Source organism: Rhineura floridana, chromosome 9 (assembly GCF_030035675.1).
Source record: "Rhineura floridana isolate rRhiFlo1 chromosome 9, rRhiFlo1.hap2, whole genome shotgun sequence".
Lineage (NCBI taxonomy): Eukaryota > Metazoa > Chordata > Lepidosauria > Squamata > Rhineuridae > Rhineura > Rhineura floridana.
Genome location: NC_084488.1, coordinates 12,670,791 through 12,683,428, shown reverse-complemented (window position 1 = coordinate 12,683,428; position 12,638 = coordinate 12,670,791). Strand labels below are relative to the sequence as shown.

Below are 12,638 nucleotides of genomic sequence, written 5' to 3'. Positions count from 1 at the left end.
TATATTGATAGCTACAAGAAGAACTATAGATCTGGGACAAAAATGGGCTATGGTTTTAGTACTGATATTGTCAAAAGCCCTTTAGCATTCTCCTAAGCTAGGGCCCATAGGACCATTTTGATAAACATATTTTTCAGGCTGAGGGCTGCACTGACCAATGGTCAATCCTCTGGGTGGCATATGGTCAAAGTGTAAAAGTGGGTGTGACCAAAGTATAACTGCTCTTTTTAAAGGAACACATTTGAGGCGTCGGGGTCACAAAACCCTTTTTCATATCACAGAATCACATCGGAGCCACTAGGATGGTCAGTAGAAATTTGGGAGGGGTGTTGGGGGCCAGAAGAAAACTTCACAGTGGCATCACAGTGGCATCACAGTGTCATGGTGGGGGGACATGGGAGCAGATCAAAATTTTAAAAAACAATTATTGTTTATATATATATATATATTGGGGGGGGGCAAAAGCCTCTTGGGAGCCATATACTACCCATGGGCTAGCTATCCATGCTATATAGGCACTAGATTGTTTCTCTATCAGAAGGCTTAAGGGTGCATTTCAGAAAGGAACAAGGAGCTGATCAAGAGGCAAAATGCCAATATGTACTTAAGGACTCATTCAGGGTGCAAGAAAAACCCCCAATTATTTTTGCCTGCAAAAGCCAAAGAAACGTCCTACAAAACTGAGGAACAGAAACATCCAAGTAATGCTTGTAGGTATTTCATCAATTGGACACTGGACCTAAAGAAATGTGTTGCAACAGTAATGTAATAATACTCTTCCTGAAGCCTCATAATCTCAGTAATCTCTACAACAACCCTGAAAAATATTGTGGTCTTATTATTCATATATTGCAGTTAGGGGCACAGGTTGAGTGAGAGTGGCTTGCCTAAACCTACCTACTGAGTTCAGTAGGTGATATGAGATTTGTACTTGCAATCCAAACGTATGGTCTTCCCCATCTACACTGCATCGGTAGATTGAGTTTGCTAATCTATTTTGCAGTTATCAGACATCCATAGTCTTATCAAAATGATTTTTTATAAATCCTGATAAATATCTAGTATCTTTTATCTAAGATGCTTGTATTGGCGGGTACTATGGTAGTATGCTTTGGGGCTTCTATCATAACTTTTTCTCTTCTGTAGGGCAGAGCCACTGAAATATGACTGTTAGATATTTTTGTTTGGGATAAGATAAAACTTTTTATTTAAATATTGTCTTACTGCTCAAAATGTTGCATTAGGAAACCTTTGTGTTGGTGAGTTAATGTTTCCATGCCCTCTGACTTGTAGGTGGCAAAGATACCATTACGTTCAGTGATCCCACTATGCCTGTTATCCAGAGGTCTCGATCACCATTGCTAGTTTTTACAGATAAACCTCAGCAGAAAACAGAAGGTAAGAGTCTTCAGAAAAGCATAGCATAGGTTATTTCCTCTGCAACAGAGTACAGTGTGTAGCAGAAAATAAAGATTCAGCACGTTAGAGCTGATCTACACTGTCTCATGTTTGCACCACTATGATAGCATGGGAAGCAAGCCAACAGCCACATGAAAAGAGCCCATCTTCTACTACCCTTCCATAGTAGTTTTATTCCATCCAGAAACTCATTACTTGCATAAGGAGGAACTGTGACTGATCTGGGGTTTCTCGTGTTACTCTGTCAGTGGGAGAAGCCACACTGCAGCAGTTCTCATGCTGTCTGTGCAGTCAGTGTAAGAAGGTGGGGCATATTATGGGGAATGGAATGGTAAACTGAAGGGGCAAGGGTGTTGAGGCAAAGGGGCATTCCCTCTCCCCAAATTTTAAATGTAGTGGTGGGTGGAGTGGGTTGCCAATGACTTAGAGTAACTATTCATACACACACATCCCTCCAAAATATTTCAGCGGATCTTAGGAATGGGTAGAATTCTGAGTCGTGCTGCTTTAGGCCAGAGGTAGGAAGTCACTTTAGAAATACCACATCAGGAAGAAAGGTTGGGCGTGGCCCTCTCCTTGATGTAGTTTTCCCACAGCAAATTTTCTGACATTGATAACACTCAAAACTTTCACTCTCCATCTCTAGTCTAAAGCAGCCCATCCTAGAATAGAATCACCTGTGTGAAGTGTAACAGGGCTGTATAAATCTGTAATTGTATACATGTTGTTGTTATGTGCCTTCAAGCCGATTACGACTTATGGCGACCCTATGAAACAGTGACCTCCAAGAGCATCTGTCATGAACCACTTTGTTCAGATCTTGCAAGTTCAGATCTGTGGCTTCCTTTATGGAATCAATCCATCTCTTGTTTGGCCTTCCTCTTTTTCTACTCCCTTCTGTTTTTCCCAGCATTATGGTCTTTTCTAGTGAATCAGGTCTTCTCATGATGTGTCCAAAGTATGATAACCTCAGTTTCATCATTTTAGCTTCTAGTGACAGTTCTGGTTTAATTTGTTCTAACACACTTTTTTGCAGTGCATGGTATGCGCAAAGCTCTCCTCCAGCACCACATTTCAAATGAGTTGATTTTTCTCTTATCCGCCTTTTTCACTATCCAACTTTCACATCCATACATAGAGATCGGGAATACCATGGTCTGAATGATCCTGACTTTGGTGTTCAGTAACACATCTTTGCATTTGAGGACCTTTTCTAGTTCTCATAGTTTATTTAAATTGCAGGGCCAAAGGCCAACACAAAATTAATTAATATATCATGTACAACAAACTTACCATGTTAAAATTTATAATTGAGTTTAAAATAAATTCTATAAAGGAAAATTTAAAACATCATAAGGCAATGAGAATCTATGCTGATTGTACAGCGTCTAAAATTTAAAACTAAGACAGACTTGAACGGCAGCTTAAGATTCAGAATAAAATTAGCTCGTAGTTTCAAAGCTGCTAACACGAACAGGGATACCTTATGTGTCACGTCCAAATTTGAATCAGACATTAAGGAAATTACTTTCCCCGCTTCTGTAAGAGATTCAGATTCATCTAAAAGCTTCTTGAGGAACTTAGTTCTGGGGTCCTGATAAATTGTGCAATGAAGCCGTATATGAGGAATGTCCTCCTCCTTATTATATCCACAGGGACATCGTCTTTGATCTTTTGAAATTCCGAGGATTCGTCCCTCTCTGTCTGCATTAGGGAGGGAGAAGCAGCGTAGTGCAGTGAACGCGTGCCTGAGGCTTTTGGGAAAAGGATACGTGAGGTATGGGGAGAGATAATGACCGGTCTTAAACTTCCCACTCTAGAGTTAGGTAGTGTTAAGTTATCCAAATACTCAGAGTGGCGGAAAACAATCTCACGTAATTTTTGATTAGGTGGTAATGATATAAAAACCTGAGGAGTTATATAATAACTAGATAATAGTTCTTCTAATTTAGGACCCCAAAGATTAGAGGAGAAGGGGTGGTTTAGGCACAAATTCAATAGTTCCTTGCCCGGCGACCTTCCAGCTAGTTTTGAGAACTTCAAAAGGGCAAGATGAATATGCGCTCCCAGGGGAGGAAGGCCAGTCTCAGCACGTAAGATGGTTGCTGATGTTCCTGGAGGGAGGGATAGTAAACGCCTGAGGAAATTTGTTTGAATAGTCTCTAAGGACAAAACAGTTTCCTTGTCCCAACCCCAAATTGATGCGCCGTATAAGACCTGAGGAATTACTTTAGATTGGAAGATTTTTAGAGCCGGAGGAATTAAGTTACCTCCTACAGAGCGATAGAACTTTAGAATTGCTCCTGCAGTTTTTATGGCTGTTAATTTTATGTGTTGCTGGTGTCTTTTCCAAGAAAGAGTGTCCGCAAAGTATATTCCCAGATATTTATATAACCGACATTGCTCCAACTGATGGTCTGCCATTGACCAACGATGTCCTTCAAATCTCTTACCAAAAACTAAAACTTTCATTTTTTGGTAATTGATTTCTAGCTTTTCCTTTGTACAGAGTGCCTGTAAGTTTCTCATTAATTTTCTTAAGCCAATTGGGACTAAAGACAGGAGGACCATGTCATCCGCATAAAACAACACGGGCACCTTCCTGTGGCCGATAGATGGTGGAAAGTATTGTGGACCGGAGAGGTCAGATATGATGTTATTAATAAATAGATTGAAGAGAAGGGGGGCTCAGAGGCAGCCTTGTTTAATGCCCCTCCCTATTACTATCGGGCTCGTCATGTCTCCACTTTGGCTTACTCTAACCATAGCATTAGTATTAGTGTATAGGGCCCTGATGAGATAGAGAAGACGGCGATCTATGTTTAGATTATAAAGTTTTAACCAAAGAGCATTCCTATCGACAGAGTCTAGTTCTCTCATAACTGCCCTCCCCAGTCCTAGCCTTCTTCTGATTTCTTGACTATTGTCTCCATTTGGGTTAAAGACTTTGCCAAGGTATTGATAATCCCTAACAAGTTCAATGTCCTCATTGTCAACTGTAAAGTTACATAAATCTTCTGTTGTAATTACTTTAGTCTTTTTGACATTCAGCTGTAGTCCTGCTTTTGTGCTTTCCTCTTTAACTTTCATCAGCATTCTTTTCAAATCATTACTGGTTTCTGCTAGTAGCATATCTTAAATTATTGATATTTCTCCCTCCAATTTTCACACCATCTTGGTCCAATCCTGCTTTCCATATGATATGTTCTGCCTACTGATTAAGCAAATACACCCCACCTCACACCCTTTTCTATTCTATTTCTCCATATTCTGTCCTTACAGTATGCTCAGAGTATAGGTTGCACATCAGGACAATCGGATGCTGTGGCACCCCCATTGCTTTTAAAGCATTCCATAGTTTTTCATGATCTACACAGTCAAAGGCTTTGCTGTAATCTATAAAGCACAGGGTGATTTTCTTCTGAAATTCTTTGCTCCATTCCATTATCCAACGTATGTTTGCAATATGATCTCTGGAGCTTCTTCCCTTTTTAAACCCAGCTTGGACCTCTGGCATTTCTCGCTCCATATATGGTAAGAGCCTTTGTTGTAGAATCTTGAGCATTACTTTACTTGCATGGGATATTAAGGCAATAGTTCGATAATTACTGCATTCCCTGGGATCTCCTTTCTTTGGAATTGGGATATATATTGAATGCTTCCAGTCTGTGAGCCATTGTTTAGTTTTCCATATTTCTTGACAAAGTTTTGTCAAAATTTGGACAGATTCAGTCTCAGTAGCTTGTAGCGTTCCATTTCTTGCTTGACAATGTCTAACTTTCCCTGGTTCATACTTCTCACATTCCATGTTCTTATTGTGTGCGTTGTACAACTCCAGACTCTCCTTTCGCATCTGTGCACATCAGCCTCTGGGCTTCTTTTCGGCTTTGACCCAGTTGCGTCATTAGTCACAGCGCTACTTGTACTTGTCCTTTGTTCTTCCCCAGTAGCTTGTTGAGTGCCTTCTGACCTGGGGGGTCTCATCTTCCAGCACTATCTCGGGTTGCATTTTGGATACCTCTGTTCACAGGGTTTTTGTGGTAAGAGGTATTCAGAGGTGGTTTACCATTGCCTTCATCTGACCATTCCACCTTGGGTGCCCCTGCTAGGAGTCTAGCCTCTTGGTCTAGATTCCTTACAGCATTGCTGTCAGCTTCTTCAACACTCTCAAACCCCCTCACCACATTAATGTGTGCATCCTAACGGGAATTCTATACATACTTATCTGCTATATAAATCCATCATTAGTTGAGAGGAATGGATTAGGTCAGATGAAATAACAAGAATTTATCATATTGCTGATTTCTCTGTGGATCACAGAGGGCCAGGGATGAAATATTCTAGCTACTCCTAGTATGTAATTAGATAGATTTTTGTCCAACCAGAAAGGGCAGCATCCTTGCAATTTCCTTGAATTTTTGAAAAACTGAAGGTACGCCATGGGTGCACAAAAACTGAGCAGAAACAGGACAAAATGTAGAGTGGTGATGATGATTCCAATTTGATCAGTTTGCTTTGGTTGGAGAGGAGAGGATTGGCTGATTGACCCCCACACCTAGCCTTTTGCATGTATTACACACATGCCCCTTTCTATGACTGGCAGAAGGAGTCAAGGGAAGGGGTAAGTTTTAACTAAAAAAAATAAAAATACAAATAGATATTGATGTGCGGCCACTACTATTTAAAGTTCCTACAATTCTGGCCTTCCTTTCTAGTTCTTATTCAGACAGGTGTGATGTGTAGGACACAGTTCATACTAGTTCCTCACAGTAATTAGAACATTTATTTTAAAACTGTTGCAATGTCAGATAAATTCTGACTCCAAGGTTGATTTAGATCCATGAACCTGGCAAGCTGATTTTCTTTTCTTCTCTTCTCTAGTAGAGAAGAAATAAGCATAATTTGAAGTAGCCTATTAACCATTCCATCATAAAATATTGCAAGCAGACTAACTCCAATTATCTCTCAGGCTCTGGGGACAATCATTCCATCAAACTAACAAGTAAGCAAACTCGTTTCTCCACACCTTACTGCCCTCTCCGAGTCTGATCTGGAGGTCCCCCATGTATCTTCATGCATAGGTTCAGCTATAATCAAGGCTGTTTGTATATTAAGCACACATTTTGCACTAAGTAAATTAGAAACTCAGCATTTAAGAATAATATCATGCAGTTACTTTGCAAAGAGCTATTCAGTTTTGCGCGGTCGATTCTGAACCCAGTACTGGGATTTGAAATTATCTGGCAGGAGTGACTGGGAGCAAATGAAGATTTTTTGAAAAATATTGTACACTTAGAGATTTTTTAAAATATTAAGCAGTTTATGAATGCTTTTAATTAAATAAATAATTGATATACAGAAAGGGTAAATGAGGATCCATAGTTTATTGGTAGTATAGTTCGATCCCTAGCTTAAGAATGGGCATGATCTGATCAACGAGTTGGATCTTAAAAGTCGCTTTAAGTATGGCTGTTCTTGCAGAAGGCTTGTGGATAAAAAGAGATCATGCAGCAAGGCCAGCTTATTCTCACTTCCATGATCCCCTTAGCTGAGTTCATGAAAACAAATAAAACTTTGCAGTCAGATTTGACGGTGCACTGTGAATTGCCCATGAACTTACACTACATATGAATTGCCCATGAACTTACACTACATATGAATTGCCCATGAACTTACACTACACATGAATTGCCCATGAACTTACACTACACATGAATTGCCCATGAACTTACACTACACATGAATTGCCCATGAACTTACACTACACATGAATTGCCCATGAACTTACACTACACATGAATTGCCCATGAACTTACACTACACATGAATTGCCCATGAACTTACACTACACATGAATTGCCCATGAACTTACACTACATATGAATTGCCCATGAACTTACACTACGTATGAATTGCCCATGAACTTACACTACGTATGAATTGCCCATGAACTTAACAACATTCACTGTTTGGGTGTTCAGGTCCTCCTGCTCAATTAAAATTGCATGAGGAAGAGTTGAGATGCACCCGCTAGCCTTACTCCCTCTGTCAGGACCCCATACTCAATGCTCTCCATACGTTAGAGAGAAAAGACCTTCAGCAGGAAGGCTGCTGTACTCATTGAAGCTCCACATGAGATTTAGAACCTTGTACAATGAAGGTCTCAAATTCATGCCAAAGCATCAATGAGTATAGCAGGCTCCCTGCAGCAAACATTTAGCCCTTTTTAACGTGTGGACGGCAACAGAGCCAAGGTGTGGGGACACAATGAAGGGGGCAGGGCCAACCAGCATGTTTCTGCTCTTCCTCACATGATTCTAATCATGTGGGGGAACTGAATACCAAATAGGGCTAGTGTGTGGTGTGATTCTGCAGGAACACACAAAAAGTATTGGATGCACAATTCAGCTTCCTGGGAATCTCAGCAGCTTCAGATACCAGAACATGTTAAGGGGAACAGGACACCTAATCCTGAGTTAGGGTTAGGCACATTTCTCACAATACTTTTCTACTTCAGAATTTAGGCAAAGGACCAAACGTTAAAATTTGCCAGTTCGAAGCCTCCCTGCATATGGGAAGCTAGAAATCTCTCTGAGTTGCTAGGAGGGACGAATAAAACTCAGATCCTAAACCTGTTTTCTGAGTTATCCCATGCTTGAGATGTTTTGAAGAGCAATTGACAGTAAGCAGTTGCAGAAGTAGAGCCCTTATGAACACCTCATTACACTGCATAATGTTGCTTGTTGTCCTTTAGTTATTAAGTAGTTCTGTATTGCAATTAGCATTTACAGTGGGAAATAAAACTTCCTTCTCTTCTTCCCTTAATTTCTCATTTTCTTTCTATCCCCCTATTTTATTTTTCTTTCTAATTTTTTTCTTGTACACTCCCTTATTTAATATTTCAATATTAAAAATACAATAGCTAATAGTGGTTATACTAATAAATACTCAAGAGCTTCCTTCAGACATCTTGGCTGTTGCTATAGGCTGTCTCCTGATGTAATTGGGATTTTTTTTTTAAGAACTGCTAGATGAAATCAAGTAAACCAAATCTCAGTTCAGCTTTTCTTTCCATGCTAAGCATCCCCGTTCCTAAAATCTAACTGTAGTTTAGCTCCTTTCTCATCACTTCTTCTCACCCTGCTCAGGTAATGTTTAGATCCAGGAACCAAATTGGGAAGGCTAGTTATTTGCTTCCTTTTCACAGGGCTTGGTGTCCAGACAAGACAGATCTTAATTTAGTGGAATGAGGGAACGACATCATTGGTCCCTGCATGTGTGTTCTCTGGAGTAGCTTTGAAGAAGCCATGGAGAAGAAACTCCTGTGCTGCTGCCAATAATGTATGAATTGGACTTTAGTAGACATAAAGTTGGATGGGAAATGCCATTGTGGAATGTAAGCTGGGTCAGATGTAATGATAATTGGTTCAATAAACCATAGATGTAGGATATATCCATCCACTCCTCCCTCTTCTAACCTCCTTCTTACTCTGGCACGCAACTGAAAATTTCTGGAGTTTGTTAAACCACAGGTTTTCATTACATTTGAACTGGGGAAAACTGTGGTTTCATCTCAAGGCTTCTTGTCAGGATATGAATCCAGGAGGAGAGACTGCATGGACACAACCCTTGTTCTTGTTACATCTGAACCGCTCCATTGATTGAAATAGAAAATAATGACTTGATTCATTCAGATAGACTTTTGGGGTATTCGAAGGCAGCAGTAAGAGAGGAAGATTTAATTACGTTTAACTTCTCATTCTTCTGAGTATTGTGTGAAGAGGAGAGATCTTCTGCAAATCCTCCAGATAAAGATGCATACCGTACTCTTGTCCTTACATCTCTTTGTGGATGTGACCTTTTCTGCTTAGTTCAGAATATCTAAAGAGGTATGTCTAAAAAGGGTGCTCTCCCAGAGTACAGGCCACAAGATAATTCACTGTCTGCATTAGGTATGTGCCCATTTCTTGTTCCTCTGTAAGCCTGCAACTGTGCTTTATACCCACAGAAATGTGATACCTTCCAATTTTTCTCTCCTAGGAGAACAAACCAGGGAACTGGAGGCGATGTGTGCCATTAAAACAGAATTAACACTTCCAGAGGAAACAGCTACAGTTTCTGATGATTCCTGCACAAACCAAAGCAATGGTAACAAAACCAATCATTTTCATCCATCATTACCCCGGTTTTCTTCTGAGGAAGATGATGCAAATGGGTTTGGGAATGAAACCATTAAGCTGACAGAAGAACAGGCAGCTGCGGAGCTCGAAGGGAGCAAAGCAGCATGTCTGAGAGAGCTCCAGACACCAGGTCAGACAGGGCTCAGCAGCTTATCCGAAGGCGAATCCCCCTTGCCCAGCCCTCATCCCTTTGACTCCACAGAACCATCCATCCTAGAGAATGAACACACACATAAGAACCGGGCTGTGGAAGAAGAGACAGGAACCTCAGAAAGTGACAATCAGAATGATGGTGGCAAGAAGGATGAAAGTGGTGGGACAGTGGACATTAAAGATGATGAAAAGCTAACGCTTTCAACTCCAGACTTAAGTGGTATTCCACATAATATACCTATACCTGTGACAGTGAAAGACAGTCTTCCTGATCTGGACTTATTGTGACTATTTTTGACCATGGCATTGTTTTCTGAAAGAATGTGTTCCCAATCATCAAGCTTCTCCCAGTTGCCTTCATATTTGTTGAAAACGATTTCCCTCACACACACCCTGCAACCAACACTTTGGTACGTAAACACAAACAAACTAGAGAAATATATAAAAAGGAGCAGGAGTAAAGTGATGGCTTTCAGAATTCTGGCTTCTGCTATTTTCTGTGATTAACATTATTAGATAGAGTGACATAACTGAGAATAATGGGACTCATCACTCCATCGTTATGCTTTATCATGTCAGTTATATCTTCAGTATGTATATTTTTGGCACAGTGCTCATTTAACATATCTTAAGAGCCTGAAATGTCAGGAGGCAGGGGAGAAAGAGTTGAGTTTGGTTAAGCAGACAGAATCAGAAATGATAAAAAGTAAAGGCTCCAGTGAGCTAGCTTTCTGCTTCTCTGTTGTTTTTAACCTGGCATACGTAGTTTTAATACTCAACAGCAAATTGTCTCAATATAGTTGGCTGATCTACAGACACAGTCTCTGGTCACTTGTCATAGGGCTGATTACCACCTCCACCCTGCCCCCCCACACCCCTGCTCTTATTCTTGAATGAGCCTTTCCCACTAAGTACTGAGGCACAAGTGCGTGTTGGCATAGGATGTAGTGACCCTCCTGGCCATGTGTGGGCTACCACCTCCTACCTCCTCTTCCCTTTGGCTCCTGACCCATCCCTAGCCCATTCTCATGTTCCTTGCAAATTGCACTTTTTCTCTTCTCCCTCCCCACGTCATTCTGCTTCTATGCGCTTTGCAACTGCTGCTCTGGCAACTTCAGTTCTTGGCTTTCCATCGCTCTTCCATCCTCTAGCCTTGCCATATATTTTGGATGGTATCAAATAGAGTTCATGCAGCCTAAACATTGAAGTTGAATTCCTTCCATGTTGGAATCACCTCTTTTGAGCTTAAAGAAGGGAGAGTTTGAAATCTGTGCTTTCATTTGAGCAGTGTTAAACTTGAAGTGTACACCTGTACAGAAGGAAAGTATATTTTTTCTCTTTCCCTTCTGATACATTAGCCTTGTGGATAATAGTTGAAATTACTCTTTTTGTACCTACCTCTCCTCTTCAATTCTTCCTGCAGCGGCAATCAATTAACTTCCAGTGGGAGAGAATCTTGAGGGCTTCTTGGGCCAGTCAAGTGAATCTTCCCATAGTTTAGTTCTACTGATGCTGAAGCGTTTCTTTGTGGTTCCTGGTATGACAATGGCTGTGTATTTATTTAATTTATATTAACAAAATATTTATTGTGGATATTTTGCAGCTGTTGAAGAAAAGGAAGGACTGGTTTCTATGGGGAGTTTTGTTTTGTTTTGTTTCCAAAATAGGAAACAATCTCAGCAGCTGTAGAGCATGTCGGGGCCTCAAGCCGTAGAGGCAATTTTCCTGCTGGCTTGGGAAACTAATTGCCTGTAAATGTTCATTTCTCACTCCTAGAACTTAAAACCAAATGGAGAGGGGATTAATCCAAATGCTACTTATGAGAGAGAGGGGAATCTTTTCTGTATTGAGCTCTTATTTGACAAAATAAATATCTTCCAGCTTCACATTGTTACAGGCTGCTTGTTAACAGGCTTGTGTTAGAAACAGTGGCAGACCCAACCCTTGAGAGTAAGCTGAGCTAGATAGCAAGTGTTGCTTTGATCAAATGACTCCCAAATGAACAAGCAGATTGTACCCCAGGCCTCAGTCTCGTGGGAACTCTGAAAGAGCTTCCAAATGGTCAGATTCCTCCAGCTAGCTAGAATAGTTATTGGTTCTGACTGATGATTGTCATCCAGAGAGACCCCATTCAAGCTCTCTCTTCATACCACTTGCTCATTCTTCTTGGAGTACCACAAGGGAAGAAGGGAATAATGAGGGAAAGTGCTTCAAACTATGTGGAGCCTTTTTTTTAGGCCAAAGATTGTGGAATGGTTACATACGGACACAGAACAAATGATAGTATTTTTAAAATGGGAAACTTAATTTTTTTCATTCTGTTCCACTGCTCTATGCAGAGGTGGGAAAATCCTTGGCAATGTTCCTTTAATACTCCCTTGGTCTTGGGCATTGCATCATTCTGTTATTTGCATCCCATTCTTTTTTAGCAACATTGGTTTATTCTAAATTAAATGCTTTTGTCTCCTGTATTAATAAAAAAAGTCAAACCATTTGTTAGTTTGCATAATTTCATTCCTCATAGGGCAGTGGGGGAGAAGGGGAAGGATTATCTCTTAAATTTGTGGTACTGTTGCTTTTATTGATAGAGTAGCTGACAATGTTATCGACTCGGCACAGCATTTGTGCTTTTATTGGTAAAATAACAAATAGTCTTATTGTCTCGATTTGTTGTTATAGGAATGACAAAACTGATACAGTGGGAAGAGTAATGAATATGCACCAAACTCATGAATATGAAATTCTGGAATTTTGCTCATCATAAATAAGACATTCCACATTCCAATGTTCATTTCAAGATGCATATTTCTTTCTGGTTTTGTCACAGCCTGATGCTGATGAAGTCCTAGTGTAGAGAAAGTAGTCAAGAAAGAAGGGCACCTTTAT

At 40.4% G+C, this 12,638-nt stretch overlaps 1 protein-coding gene across 2 annotated transcripts in view; it reads left to right on the top strand.

Annotated features, from left to right (window-relative positions):
- CCDC149 (coiled-coil domain containing 149) overlaps positions 1–12,411 on the top strand; it is a 79,221-nt gene extending 66,810 nt beyond the window's left edge. For both annotated transcript variants that reach the window (XM_061583199.1, XM_061583200.1), the window contains exons 11-12: positions 1,294–1,398; positions 9,460–12,411. In XM_061583199.1, the coding sequence (XP_061439183.1) occupies positions 1,294–1,398; positions 9,460–10,040 (686 nt within the window). In that variant the 3' untranslated portion in view covers positions 10,041–12,411. The remainder of the gene's footprint in view (positions 1–1,293; positions 1,399–9,459) is intronic.
- The last annotated feature ends 227 nt before the right edge of the window (positions 12,412–12,638 follow it).